At 44.8% G+C, this 14,415-nt stretch overlaps 3 protein-coding genes across 4 annotated transcripts; all 3 read left to right on the top strand.

The window, feature by feature from the left end:
- The first annotated feature begins 318 nt into the window (after positions 1 to 318).
- Positions 319 to 1,930, top strand: LOC9652790 (cytochrome P450 71A1). Its single transcript, XM_002966510.2, has 2 exons — positions 319 to 1,195; positions 1,253 to 1,930. Exons 1-2 carry the CDS (start codon positions 326 to 328, stop codon positions 1,889 to 1,891), a joined length of 1,509 nt encoding a protein of 502 aa, XP_002966556.2. The 5' UTR covers positions 319 to 325; the 3' UTR covers positions 1,892 to 1,930.
- Positions 1,931 to 2,031: 101 nt separating this feature from the next.
- LOC9652789 (mini-chromosome maintenance complex-binding protein) lies at positions 2,032 to 14,400 on the top strand. 2 transcript variants are annotated; one of them, XM_024671130.1, is made up of 13 exons: positions 2,032 to 2,234; positions 2,290 to 2,358; positions 2,430 to 2,474; positions 2,537 to 2,635; positions 2,686 to 2,799; positions 2,856 to 2,906; positions 2,962 to 3,126; positions 3,172 to 3,348; positions 3,404 to 3,615; positions 3,676 to 3,811; positions 3,872 to 4,099; positions 4,155 to 4,222; positions 14,243 to 14,400. In XM_024671130.1, the coding sequence occupies exons 1-13, from the start codon at positions 2,055 to 2,057 to the stop codon at positions 14,367 to 14,369; spliced, it is 1,671 nt and encodes a 556-aa protein (XP_024526898.1). In that variant the 5' UTR covers positions 2,032 to 2,054; the 3' UTR covers positions 14,370 to 14,400. The 2 variants fall into 2 exon arrangements, with proteins under 2 accessions (XP_024526898.1, XP_024526897.1); XM_024671129.1 differs by lacking the exon at positions 14,243 to 14,400 and adding an exon at positions 4,283 to 4,506.
- Positions 10,315 to 11,978, top strand: LOC9652787 (flavonoid 3'-monooxygenase). Its single transcript, XM_002966507.2, has 2 exons — positions 10,315 to 11,191; positions 11,249 to 11,978. Exons 1-2 carry the CDS (start codon positions 10,322 to 10,324, stop codon positions 11,885 to 11,887), a joined length of 1,509 nt encoding a protein of 502 aa, XP_002966553.2. The 5' UTR covers positions 10,315 to 10,321; the 3' UTR covers positions 11,888 to 11,978.
- Positions 14,401 to 14,415: the final 15 nt, after the last annotated feature.

Raw genomic sequence — 14,415 nt, 5'->3', positions numbered from 1 at the left:
TGTATATATAGCTATGACATTATATTGGACTGTCCAAGAGTCATCCTTGTCCATCGCAGCTTCCACATATCTCTTCACAGCAGTGGGGACAAAGGCTGGAAATTCCTCAAAGGGTTTGCTGACTATTTGGCTTTGAGCTCCTGCACCTTCTTCAAGGTGTGTTCGTGGCTCATCTGATCTAGCGGCGACGCGCAATTTACAAGTCTCAAGGCTGAAAATCTGGGATATGGTTTAAAGAGTCAAAGCTTCTGATTTTTTAAATACGATACATTGTCGTTCACCATCGGAAAGGAAGTTAACGAAGAATACAAAAAGAGGGGCTTCAATGATCGAGGGGCAGAAAGTAGCAATGCTTTGGGCAGTCGCGCTCTTCCTCATCACAGCTTTCATTCTCAAGCAATGGCTCTCCAGCAAATCTTTCAATCTTCCGCCAGGCCCAAGAGGATTGCCCCTCATCGGCCACTTCCATCTCCTGGGCAGGCTCCCACACATCTCACTCCAGCAGCTCTCCAAAAAATTTGGCCCGCTCTTCCACTTACGCCTGGGATCCGTCCCTGTGTTCGTGGTCGCCAGTCCAGCAATGGCCAAGGAGTTTCTCAAGAACCACGACACGGAATTCGCGTATAGGCCTCGAAACAATGTGGCCTCCATTGTCGTGAATTGCAAGGGCATATCTTTCGCGCCATATGGAGACTACTGGAAGAAGCTGAGGAAGCTCTGCGCCACGGAGCTCTTCACGGCTAAGAGGGTGAGCATGAACACGCACATCATCCGGGACGAGCTGTGGGAGCTCAGTCGCGAGTTCTTGAGAGCTTCCAAGGCTGGCCAAGTTGTGGGAGTGAGATCACATTTGAGGGCGCTCAGCTTCAACGTCATGACTCGCATTCTGATGAAGAAGACGTACTTTGGATCCAAGGCCTCGGGCGATCCCGCTATTGCGAAGGAGGCCTCGAATTTCATAGCGATGATTGATGAGATCCTCGAGGTGGTAGCAGCATTCTCGATCACTGACTATTTCCCCTACTTGAGCTGGCTCGACTTGGTCCCCCGCCGTGCAAAGATGGCCGGGGATAAGATGAATGGCTTCTTGCTAAAGGTTTTGGACGAGCAACGCCCAGGCGAGGTTCCCGATTTCGTGGAGATCACAAGGAATCACATTGGAAACGATGTGGTCAATCTCAGAGCTCTGCTCATGGTAAGTTTGGTTTTCTCCGTCCGTGGAACTTGCTTGATTCTTTTGTGATCTTGATAGGATCTATTGCTTGGTGGATCTGAAACATCATCCACAGTGACCGAATGGGCTCTAGCGGAACTTCTTCATCATCCAGATTGGATGGTCAAAGCCCAGCAAGAGATCGAGAGCGTTGTTGGACACACACGCATGGTCGAAGAGGGAGACATATCCAAGCTCGAGGTTTTGAATGCCATCATCAAGGAAAGCTTTCGTCTCCACCCTCCCATTGCTTTGCTCGTACCACACGCATCCATTGAGGCCCAGAAAGTTGCCGGCTATGACATCCCCAAGAACACAACGCTGCTTGTGAACGTCTACGCAATTGGAAGAGACCCTCAAGTCTGGAGTGATCCTCTGGAGTTCCAACCTCAGAGATTCATTGGCAGCAACATCGGTGTCAACGGCCATGACTTTGAGCTACTTCCATTCGGATCTGGAAAGCGGTCTTGCCCAGGGCTTGCTCTGGGTCTTAGGAACGTCCAGCTTGTTCTTTCCAATCTTCTTCATGGATTCGAGTGGGAGTTTCCTGGCAGTCCGAAAGATCAGCCCATGGGTGAAGCTATGGGTATTGTAAACTTCATGGCACACACTCTCAAAGCCCGGATCACTCCCAGGCTCCACGAAAGTGCTTACACTACTCTCCAGTTGACTGAATAGAAAATATTTCGTTATAAATTAATGTTATGATGTTAGCAATATGACCTACAAAACAGTGAATGTCTTTAGAATGACGTGGCACCTAAAAGTCTTTTGGTACATTCTACTCAATACAGAGTATATTCATTATGGCGGGAAATTTCTTAACCTAAGGGCGGGAGCGATGGTCGCGCCGGCGGTGGATTTGCTGCGGAATCCACTGGGCGCCGTGCGAGGCCTCTTCTCCATTGCAGCCATGGTCGCTTCTCCTGCTCCAGCCGCAACTTTGGAGCTCTCGGGAGGCGACTGGGGCATCAAGGGAGTCTTCGACAAGTTCTTGTATGAAGAAGGCGCCATTGCTCAGGTTTGCTTTCTTCTTTTTACTTCTTAACCGGGCTGGAATTGAATGCCACTGCTAGGTTCCTCACATTGACGATTTGGCGCACGATTCTATTCCTTCTGGCTCGCTGGTTCGCTTCCGGGGAATGGTACATTTTTCCGTTGTGTTCTCTTTAAAAAAAATTGTTTGCAAACAAGTTTTTATCTATGTTTCTTACAGATCCAAGATATGTTCGATGTGGAATACTATGTTGGCGCTTACAAGGTATTGCTCTTTCTCTTGAGTTTTTTGTTTTTCAAGGTCCTCTATCGTGATTTATGTTACAGGATTGCAATACTTGGCAAACAAACAAGTACACCGACAGCCCAGTTCCGCAAGATACCGAGCAGCAAATCTGGGATCGACGGCTGTTTTATTGCGTTCCAGTAAGTTTTCACTTTCTCAGGGTTTACAACTTTTCTTCGAGTGTTTGTAGATTCCTGGTGAAAATCAATGGATGAAAAATACATGGCATTCAAATGCTGTACAACCGGATGCAACTAGTCAGAGCTTGAAGCGCAAACGGGAGGATATTCCAGCGACTGTGGAGGTGAAAGCTTTTTATGTGTTTAAATGGATCTTCTTATCATGTTTTTCTTTTTGCAGAGCATGGACTGTGACTCTCCAACGAAAGAGCACAACTCGTGCCTCGTCAAGGTCGAGAATTCCGCTTTTTGTTTCTGAGACTTAACCACTGCCTTTTTTCTGCCAGATTTACGATGGAAACGATGCGGACTTGAAGTTGAATGACATCGCAGAGTTTGTTGGTATCGTATGGAAAGAATCGGAACTGGTTTCTATCTCGGCTTCTGATTCATCAGCGCTGGCTGAATCCTTGATGGAAGATGACACCTCCTTGCAGTTACCGTCCAGCACGGTAAGAAGCTCATTTCCATTACCTCTCTGACTTTGATATCTCAAGGTTCCACGACTACACTGTATTACCATGAGAAAACTTTCAGCTTACAGTATTCCTAGTCAGCCGGGTGCTTTGGCGGATATATGCTCCGTGAGGGAATCTCTTGTTTGTACCTTACAATCTGTTCTCGGTGAGGACAGGCTCGCCGCGGAATATTTACTCTTGCATCTTCTGTCAAAGGTATGCACAATTCTCGTCGTTTTTTTCTTGGTGTTATTCTGACTGTGATGCTCAGGTTTATAGCCGTGTAGAGCCTTTGGCTGTTGGGAAGTTTTCCCTCAACTTTAGCGGGTGTCAAGCTGGTGCCGATGGTTCCGTATCACTCGTTGCCTCTGCAGTCGGGCACGCGATATCAGTACTTCTTCCCTGTTCACAAGTGGTGCCGCTGTCACTCGAGGACTTGAACTCCTGTCTGATCGCTCCACGAAAAGATTATGCCACCAATCGGTACGCTTCTTTCGTTTTCTCTTTTCATTCCGGTCTCACTTGCTATAGTTTCATGTATAGATTGGTTACCGGTGGTTTACAATTAGCAAGCGGCACCCATCTTACGTTAGACGAGACTGCTTTGAACACAGGAAGGCTGAACGAAACCGGTGTCAAGAATTTGCAGAGCTTGAAGAGCGTCATGGAGTCTCAGAAAGTACGTCTTGTCTTGCTCATCTCTTACGTGGTATGCTGATGTTTTCGTTTGTTTCAAAAGGTCGACTACGATTTCCAGTATTATCAGATGGAAATGCCGACAGATTTGCCCGTGTTGGTGGTTTCTTGCGGCAAATCGAGGATTTTACCAGCTGATGCGCTCGTACCTTTAAGGTGCAGCGCGGAAGCGGCACGTATCCATGCAGAAGCATCGGACTTGTCGAAATGGCGTATTTATTTGAGCAGTGCGCGGGAGGCCGACCACGTTATCGAGCCTTCAATGCAGAAGGTATTCTTTTCTCTAGTGTCTTTCTCCTTCCCGAGTTCTAACTGTTGGCTGCCAGATTGTGGAGGAAGATCTTGTGGCCGCACGCCAGAAGGATAGAACTGTAGGATCTGAAACGTTTCACAGGTATAGCGCTCCTTACTCCGAGTCGAGAGTAACAAAATCCTTGTTTCTCTTTGTGCGTAGGTGGTTAACAATGGCTCGCCTGTTATCCTTGAGCTATGGCGAACGAAGCTTGACGAGGGAGAGATGGGAGATGATGAAGGAACTAGAAATGAGGTGTGCCGCGAGATTAAGAGAAACTACGACGTAACAATTCCTAAGAATGGACCTTTGTGGAGTTCAAATGATCATGAGCTCAATTAGATAAAAAAAGAAAAAGATAGAATCTTTATCTTTACCATTTAAAATTTAGGTTTTCGAGTTTAGTTAGCAGTAACCTTTTCCTTTTCCCTCTTCTATATAAACAAGCTTATGCATAGGTCTTGCCACAAAGGTTTTTGGCGAGATGAGGATTTTAGTGTTCGTGCTTGCGATCTTGGCTCTCTGCGCGTGCGTTTTTGGAAGGTCAATTCCTCAGCTTAGGACCATCTATATGGGAGATTCAATCTTTGATGTGGGAACTAACAAATACGTGAAAAACTCAGTTTCGCGTTGTGATTTCGTTCCGTATGGGGAAACACGGTATGCCAAACCATCTGGGAGGTGCAGTGATGGATTCATCATCCCAGATATGATAAACAAGGCCCTGGGTTTGCCCTTTTCCAGGCCATTCCTGGGTTTGAAAGCTGAGAGCCAAGTTTTTCCTAGTATCAACTTTGCATCTGATGGTAGTGGATTACTCGACTCGACTCATTCGGACTGGGGTGTCGTGCCATTTAGTGAGCAGCTAAAACAACTCAGGGAATTCTCCATGAAGATCTCCAAGAAGAATCTCAATGACTTTGTTGTTGTGATCTCTTCTGGTGGAAATGATATCGCAGCAAATCTTCAAAACATTATGGATGTGGACTTGGAAGGGATGTTACTGTCATTAGAGAAAGGTTTGCAACAACTTTACAAATATGGTTTTAGGAAGATCATCTATTCAAGTGTCGGGCCGCTAGGATGCTCACCTATTGTTACTTCAGGAGGAAATTGCGTGAGTGAAATCGATAATTTGGTAGAGCAATTCAACACACAGGCTCGGGAGATTGTTCTAAGGGCAGCAGAAAGATTACCAGGGATGAGAAGTGCATTCGTAGATGGCTACTCACCAATTAAATCTTTTGTGGAGAACCCAATCCAATTTGGATTCAAGAACGCAGGAGGTTGTTGCCCTAATTGCCTCTCACATAAAAATACATTGAGCGGTCTGTGCAAGAATCCAAGTGATTATGTCTTTTGGGATATGATACATCCCACAGAGCACACATACACTCTCATTGCCAAGGAATTCATAGAGCAGATTAAAAGAGTCAATTAACAAAACTAAAATGTTTTTTCTTCTGTTTAAAAATTACAGGTCAAGGACCTAAATATGGTTTCTTATAAATGAATATTTTTCTTTCAGTTTATCTAAAGTTTTGTGCAATTGTGGTCGTCTCCTTCTGCCCCCAGAGTTTGATCTCCACTTCCACAGAAAGAAACTGATGATCGATTGGATGCTGCATCTTGTTGAATGCGTGGGACTCCAAGGTACTGCAGATGCTTGACTTGGATGACAATCCAACGACTGAGTCCATTCGGGATTCGGAAGATTCAAAGATCATCGAGGAAGAATGCTTCAGGGACATGTGGAAGCTCAAGGTGGAGCCTTTTCCGGTGTGAGGGAAGACAGGCTGCTTTGGTGCTTGGGAACCTGGTTTCCTCCTCTACATTCTGGCGCTGCTGCTCAAGGAAAAGCAAAAGGTACTGCTGCTGACCACAGGGGGATCTCTCTATTACTTCCTGCCGGATGGTAATGGAAGCTGCAGAGTCTTGCAAGACTATCAAGACGTATATGGAAGTGGAACTTGAGGTAGATCCGGATATATGTTTCTTGGCGGACGTGGAGCTGAAAAACGTCCCTCTTTTCATCAGCAACGCACTCTTGGTAAGCAGCCCAACGAGAGAAAACTACAAGGACTACCAAAAGGACACAAATTGCAGGACTTTCTATCTCCCCGTGTGGTTGAGCAATGAGCTGAGCCCTCTCCAGAAAGAAGTCCTCCCAGACAAAGATCTGGAGGCCTCAAGACACAGGTACTGGCACTAGGGAGGCAATCTGAGAGAAGTCTTCCGTCACGGGAACCTTGGAGTCTATCACCAATTGGGAGACGTGATGCTGAAGAGCTAGTATACAGGATGTTTCACACGAGTGCCTCCAATACATCAGTGTCTCTAGTACATGTCTCCGGTAGAGGCGGCTGATCTTCACAAAACTGCATGGGCATCCGTTGCTCCAAGGTTTTGTTATGTGCCAGAGACATGGCTTTGAAGATCTGAAGACTGGTGAGAGAGCATTTCAGGCAGTCGCCATAGGACCTGTCATCGGAAGATCATGTGAAGAAAGGTTGTGTCCGGCATTTGATCCACTTTCAGGTCGTCCAGATACCATGCCTTGCTCAACCTAGTGGGGTCCGGATACGATGCGCTAGAGAATCCCATTGACACTGGATGTACACAGAATGAAAGGTGGTGGCAGTTTTACAGGTTTTCCATGATGCAGAAGTTTGGAGCTGACAGTGTTGAGTTCTACATGGTCACTCAGTATTGGCTGGGATGCGGAGGTCCCAGTCGGATCATAGATAGCGTTGGTCGACACACAGATATTCTTTTCTAAAATAGTCTTTCCGAGAAAAGGTTTACGGTGTATTATACTTTCTCCAAAAGTGTGTGTGATTTTTTCGTGGAACTTCGGTTTTATCTCTTTGTGCGTGTGCGTGTGCGTTTAAACTTTTTTGGACACGGGAAAGTGAGCTTGATAAATTACTTGCAGGTGATCGTCATAGGAGCTCGTGCTTTTTCTGGATTTCGTCCCAACTGCTAGAATTCTTCGTTCCTCCACCAGTTTATCTAGAGGCGGAGGGGATTCCTCCACCAGGGCCGAGCTTCAAGGTTGGAGAATCATTTGTCTACTTTTGGAATCTCACGAGTTTTCTAGCAGGATGTGATGACAATGGCCAAACAACTTCAAGAATGGATCGCTGCTAGTATTGATATCAAGTTTATGGATGACAAGCTGACCAAAAGCAGTGCCTTGGGGTGGTCCAAGAACATTGTTGGAGCTTCATATTGCTAAGAGGAGGTGTGTGTTCTATGCAAGCTAGTGATTAGGATCATAGTGGTAATATATTAATTATAGTATTATAGCATAATTGAATTTGGTTCATTAATTCTTGTATATAAGTAAGGGTGTAAACCCTAATTAATATATTTATTCTTATATCTCGAGCACTTATATTAATGGAGATAAGGGGTATTGCAATTTGTTCTTGAAGGGTAAAGTTTTTGGCAGTGCTTTATTCTAATATTTGGGATTGTGATTTTTGTTCTTATTTCTTCATTTTCTTTTATATCTAGATTTATATTAACTTTTTCAAGATCTAGAATTTTAGTTATCATTGTGTTTAGATTTACTCTTTCTTTTAATCTTTATTGCATTCTCTTCTTCTACCATATCATGTTGTCATCAATTAAGGAGTATATCACTTGAGGCTACTAATGTTGTTTTGTTAAATTGAACTTTTAGTGGTATAGGGTGTGATCATATTGGTGTTGCACCCATCTTTGGTGTGTTGTTATCTCCAACTTTTATGAGACATGATTATACAGTTTATCCTATTCTTGGTGTTCTACCATTTTTCGTTAATATGGAGTGTGATTGTGACATTGATTAGCAAATTATGGATGAGGCAATCCAGTTTTTAGAGAATGTTTGAGGATTGAGTTTATGATAAGACGATATATATGAACTCAAGTTTTATAACTAAAAAGGGTCATAAAAGAAAAAAACAGATTAGTCTGCAAGTTCAAATTTAATTGAACTATTGGAACATTGAAGGAATGCATGCTAGGGATTATCAAGGATTTTCCAGCAGCCATAGTGGTGCAGCAATCCAAGGCTCCAGTTCTGGCAGCACCAAGTATATGTCACATTGCTATAGTAATTTTAGTTCTTTTTGTTTGTGCAAAAAGGCAAATGTTTGTCCATTGCAAAAAAAAGTGGAAATGAAAAACAAAGCATCAATGCCGACTAGTGCATTGCCTCTTTGAGTCAAGACACGAAGAAACAAAAATGCTGATTCACCTGGTTAGTGAAAAGAAAGATTTTTTATTTTTTTGAAAAGCCCATTGTATAAAATTGAAGTCAAGAAAACCATCATCGTTACTCCAATGTCTCATTATGTGCTAGAGACATGGCTTTGAAGATCTGAAGATTGGAGCTAGTATGTTTATATTGTTGTTTAAATACCTCCGCATGTTTATGCTTTTGTGTTTGTGTGTTTTTTTTCTTTCCAGGAGAAAGATTCATGCTTTATTGGATTGGGCACTAGGAATTCTCAAGTGTAGCTTGACAGCTGTACTTGCTGGGGTGTAGGCTTGAGATTAGAGACCATGTCGTCCTCTTTTTGGGTGTATGTGTGTGCAAGTCATAGAGCCAGCAGCACAAGTGGATGATGTTGTGGAGGAAGGTGAAGAGGGAGCATCATGTTGTCATGGAGATTGTAGAAGAAGTAGTGATGGATCTTGAGAATGTAGAGGAAGCAACTTTACAAGTGTAAAATGCCACACTTGATGAAGTTTATGTCGATATAGATGGTGCAATGATCATTTATAATATATATAAGTTTTGTATTGAATACTACTATATATTCTTTGCTTCTTTTTGGATTTTTTTTCTTTGAAGGGCTGCTGCCGCACAGCCTGCAACATAATTTTACATTGCATGGCATGAATTGGTGGACAAATGTGAGCTGGTGGTTGAACATGAGGTCATCCATGAACACAAGGTGGCAGAAGACCCTCCTCATAATATTATAAAGGAAGACCCTTCACATAGGTGTGAGGTGATGGGGAGGAGGCCTTTGAGCCTCCTTATGAAGTGGACAGCCCAAGCTCACAAGTGTGTATTTCATATGACAAGGCTATATTGGATGTTTAAAGCAAAGTAGAGGACGAGGCTTTAGTTGAGGTTCCCCCAGCCAATGAGCCAATGGATCCACGTGATGAGGAGGATGTTCCAACTGGTGAGGTGAATGCTCTTTGCTGCATAGTGGTTACAAGCGAGGAGGTGGAGCTGCCACATGACAATATCCACAAGATGGAGGCTCCACGCGAGCCTCCTTACAAGCATAAGGATTTATGAAAACTTGTTTATGAGCAAGGAAAAAAGGACTTAGACAAAACAAAGATACCTACATATATGGTTTGCTTTGTTTAGGGATTTTGCTGATATAGATCTCAATGGAAGGCTTGGAGATCAAAACCTCAAAGTGCAAATCATCACCACTGCATTCTACAAATCAAGGTGGTGAATGCAAGCTTAAGCAATCTTTAATAACCCACAAAGTGAGAATGTGTGCATATGGCAGTAGTAAAATGTAAATTCTTCTCTCATATTTTGAGAAGAACCTTGGGAATAAGTTTTTTTTTTTTTGTCTACATCCACGTGATAAAAGATGTGGCTTCTTCTCTTGGGCTGATATTCTAAAGTTTAGATGCCAAATCTCTTTCCCAGGTTGAAGATGGCCCTTGTGACCAGAGCTTTGGCATTTCCACAATGTGTAGTCATGCTCGCCAAGCAAAAGGCTGCCAAGCTCGAAGACTTCTCACCACTGGTGATTCTGGAGGACGAAGGTGACACTGAAAGCAAGTGAAAGAGAAGTAGGCTATTGAGGTATATGCTCTCTATGTCCTAGGTGGCAGTAGTGCCACTTCATTAATCCAGGTGTAAGCTAGAGGCAGTGTCTCTCAATCATGTATATATAGATATTGGACTATCCAAGAGTCATCTTTGTCCATCACAGCTTCCGCATATCTCTTCACAGCAGCAGGGACAAAGGCTGGAAATTCCTCAAAGGGTTTGCTGACTATTCGGCTTTGAGCTCCTGCACCTTCTTCAAGGTGTGTTCGTGGCTCATCTGACAAGTCTCAAGGCTGAAAATCTGGGATATGGCTTAAAGAGTCAAAGCTTCTGATTTCTTAAATACGAATCTTAACTCTTACATTAAGTTAACGAAGAATACAAAAAGAGGGGCTTCAATGATCGAGGGGCAGAAAGTAGCAATGCTTTGGGCAGTCGCACTTTTCCTCATCACAGCTTTCATTCTCAAGCAATGGCTCTCCAGCAAATCTCTCAATCTTCCGCCAGGCCCAAGAGGATTGCCACTCATCGGCCACTTCCATCTCCTGGGCAGGCTCCCACACATCTCACTCCAGCAGCTCTCCAAAAAATTTGGCCCGCTCTTCCACTTACGCCTGGGATCCGTCCCTGTGTTCGTGGTCGCCAGTCCAGCAATGGCCAAGGAGTTTCTCAAGAACAACGACACGGAATTCGCGTATAGGCCTCGAAACAATGTGGCCTCCATTGTCATGAATTGCAGGAGCATGTCTTTCTCGCCGTATGGAGACTACTGGAAGAAGCTGAGGAAGCTCTGCGCCACGGAGCTCTTCACGGCTAAGAGGGTGAGCATGAACACGCACATCATCCGGGACGAGCTGTGGGAGGTCAGTCGCGAGTTCTTGAGAGCTTCCAAGGCTGGCCACGTTGTGGGAGTGAGATCACATTTGAGGGCGCTCAGCTTCAACGTTATGACTCGCATCCTGATGAAGAAGATTTACTTTGGATCCAAGGCCTCTAGCGATCCCGCCATTGCGAAGGAGGCCTCCAATTTCATAGCGATGATTGATGAGAACCTCAAGGTGGCAGCAGCATTCTCGATCACTGACTATTTCCCCTACTTGAGCTGGCTCGACTTGGTCGCCCGCCGTGCTAAGATGGCCGGGGATAAGATGAATGGCTTCTTGCAAAAGGTTTTGGAAGAGCAACGCCAGGGCGAGGTTCCCGATTTCGTGGAGATCACAAGGAATCACATTGGAAACGATGTGGTCAATCTCAGAGCTCTGCTCATGGTAAGTTTGGTTTTCTCCGTCCGTGGAACTTGCTTGATTCTTTTGTGATCTTGATAGGATCTATTGCTTGGTGGATCTGAAACATCATCCACAGTGACCGAATGGGCTCTAGCGGAACTTCTTCATCATCCAGATTGGATGGTCAAAGCCCAGCAAGAGATCGAGAGCGTTGCTGGACACACACGCATGGTCGAAGAGGGAGACATATCCAAGCTCGAGGTTTTGAATGCCATCATCAAAGAAACGTTTCGTCTCCACCCTCCCGTTGCTTTGCTCGTACCACACGCATCCATTGAGGCCCAGAAAGTTGCCGGCTATGACATCCCCAAGAACGCAACGCTGCTTGTGAACGTCTATGCAATTGGAAGAGACCCTCAAGTCTGGAGTGATCCTCTGGAGTTCCAACCTCAGAGATTCATTGGCAGCAACATCGGTGTTAACGGCCAAGACTTTGAGCTACTTCCATTCGGATCTGGAAAGCGGTCTTGCCCAGGGCTTTCTCTGGGTCTTAGGAACGTCCAGCTTGTTCTTTCCAATCTTCTTCATGGATTCGAGTGGGAGTTTCCTGGCAGTCCGAAAGATCAACCCATGGGTGAAGCTATGGGTATCGTAAACTTCATGGCACACACTCTCAAAGCCAGGATCACTCCCAGGCTCCACGAAAGTGCATACATCACTCTCCAGTCGACTGAATAGAAAATATTTCGTTATACATTAATGCGATGATGTTAGCAATTTGATCATGTAATAGTGAATGTCTTTAAAACATGGCACCTGTCTTTTGGTATATTCTACTCAATAGAGAGTATATTCATTATGGCGGGAAATTTCTTAACGTAAGGGCGATGCCGGCGGTGGATTTGCTGCGGAATCCACTGGGCGCCGTGCGAGGCCTCTTCTCCATTGCAGCCATGGTCGCTTCTCCTGCTCCAGCCGCAACTTTGGAGCTCTCGGGAGGCGACTGGGGCATCAAGGGAGTCTTCGACAAGTTCTTGTATGAAGAAGGCGCCATTGCTCAGGTTTGCTTTCTTCTTTTTACTTCTTAACCGGGCTGGAATTGAATGCCACTGCTAGGTTCCTCACATTGACGATTTGGCGCACGATTCTATTCCTTCTGGCTCGCTGGTTCGCTTCCGGGGAATGGTACATTTTTCCGTTGTGTTCTCTTTAAAAAAAATTGTTTGCAAACAAGTTTTTATCTATGTTTCTTACAGATCCAAGATATGTTCGATGTGGAATACTATGTTGGCGCTTACAAGGTATTGCGCTTTCTCTTGAGTTTTTTGTTTTTCAAGGTCCTCTATCGTGATTTATGTTACAGGATTGCAATACTTGGCAAACAAACAAGTACACCGACAGCCCAGTTCCGCAAGATACCGAGCAGCAAATCTGGGATCGACGGCTGTTTTATTGCGTTCCAGTAAGTTTTCACTTTCTCAGGGTTTACAACTTTTCTTCGAGTGTTTGTAGATTCCTGGTGAAAATCAATGGATGAAAAATACATGGCATTCAAATGCTGTACAACCGGATGCAACTAGTCAGAGCTTGAAGCGCAAACGGGAGGATATTCCAGCGACTGTGGAGGTGAAAGCTTTTTATGTGTTTAAATGGATCTTCTTATCATGTTTTTCTTTTTGCAGAGCATGGACTGTGACTCTCCAACGAAAGAGCACAACTCGTGCCTCGTCAAGGTCGAGAATTCCGCTTTTTGTTTCTGAGACTTAACCACTGCCTTTTTTCTGCCAGATTTACGATGGAAACGATGCGGACTTGAAGTTGAATGACATCGCAGAGTTTGTTGGTATCGTATGGAAAGAATTGGAACTGGTTTCTAGCTCGGCTTCTGATTCATCAGCTCTGGCTGAATCCTTGATGGAAGATGACACCTCCTTGCAGTTACCATCCAGCACGGTAAGAAGCTCACTTCCATTACCTCTCCGACTTTGATATCTCAAGGTTCCTCGACTTCACTGTATTACCATGAGAAAACTTTCAGCTTACAGTATTCCTAGTCAGCCGGGTGCTTTGGCGGATATATGCTCCGTGAGGGAATCTCTTGTTTGTAAATTACAATCTGTTCTCGGTGAGGACAGGCTCGCCGCGGAATATTTACTCTTGCATCTTCTGTCAAAGGTATGCACAATTCTCGTCGTTTTTTTCTGGATGTTATTCTGACTGTGATGCTCAGGTTTATAGCCGTGTAGAGCCCTTGGCTGTTGGGAAGTTTTCTCTCAACTTTAGCGGGTGTCAAGCTGGTGCCGATGGTTCCGTATCACTCGTTGCCTCTGCAGTTGGGCACGCGATATCAGTACTTCTTCCTGTTTACAGTGCCGCTGTCACTCGATCCTGTCTGATCGCTCCACGAAAAGATTATGCCACCAATCGGTACGCTTCTTTCGTTTTCTCTTTTCATTCCGGTCTCACTTGCTATAGTTTCATGTATAGATTGGTTACCGGTGGTTTACAACTAGCAAGCGGCACCCATCTTACGTTAGACGAGACTGCTTTGAACACAGGAAGGCTGAACGAAACCCGTGTCAGGAATTTGCAGAGCTTGAAGAGCGTCATGGAGTCTCAGAAAGTAAGTCTTGTCTTGCTCATCTCTTACGTGGTATGCTGATGTTTTCGATTGTTCAAAAAGTCGACTACGATTTCCAGTATTATCAGATGGAAATGCCGACAGATTTGCCCGTGTTGGTGGTTTCTTGCGGCAAATCGAGGATTTTACCAGCTGATGCGCTCGTACCTTTAAGGTGCAGCGCGGAAGCGGCACGTATCCATGCAGAAGCATCGGACTTGTCGAAATGGCGTATTTATTTGAGCAGTGCGCGGGAGGCCGACCACGTTATCGAGCCTTCAATGCAGAAGGTATTCTTTTCTCTAGTGTCTTTCTCCTTCCCGAGTTCTAACTGTTGGCTGCCAGATTGTGGAGGAAGATCTTGTGGCCGCACGCCAGAACGATAGAACTCTCGGATCTGAAACGTTTCACAGGTATAGCGCTCCTTACTCCGAGTCAAGACTAACAAAATCCTTGTTTCTCTTTGTGCGTAGATGGTTAACAATGGCTCGCCTGTTATCCTTGAGCTATAGCGAACGAAGCTTGACGAGGGAGAGATGGGAGATGATGAAGGAACTAGAAATGAGGTGTGCCGCGAGATTAAGAGAAACTACAACGTAACAATTCCTAAGAATGGACCTTTGTGGAGTTCAAATGATCATTGGAT

Source organism: Selaginella moellendorffii, unplaced genomic scaffold (genome assembly GCF_000143415.4).
Source record: "Selaginella moellendorffii unplaced genomic scaffold, v1.0 SELMOscaffold_7, whole genome shotgun sequence".
Taxonomy (NCBI): domain Eukaryota; kingdom Viridiplantae; phylum Streptophyta; class Lycopodiopsida; order Selaginellales; family Selaginellaceae; genus Selaginella; species Selaginella moellendorffii.
The sequence above is the reverse complement of the archived record's forward strand: the minus strand, read 5'-3'. Positions and strand labels throughout refer to the sequence as shown.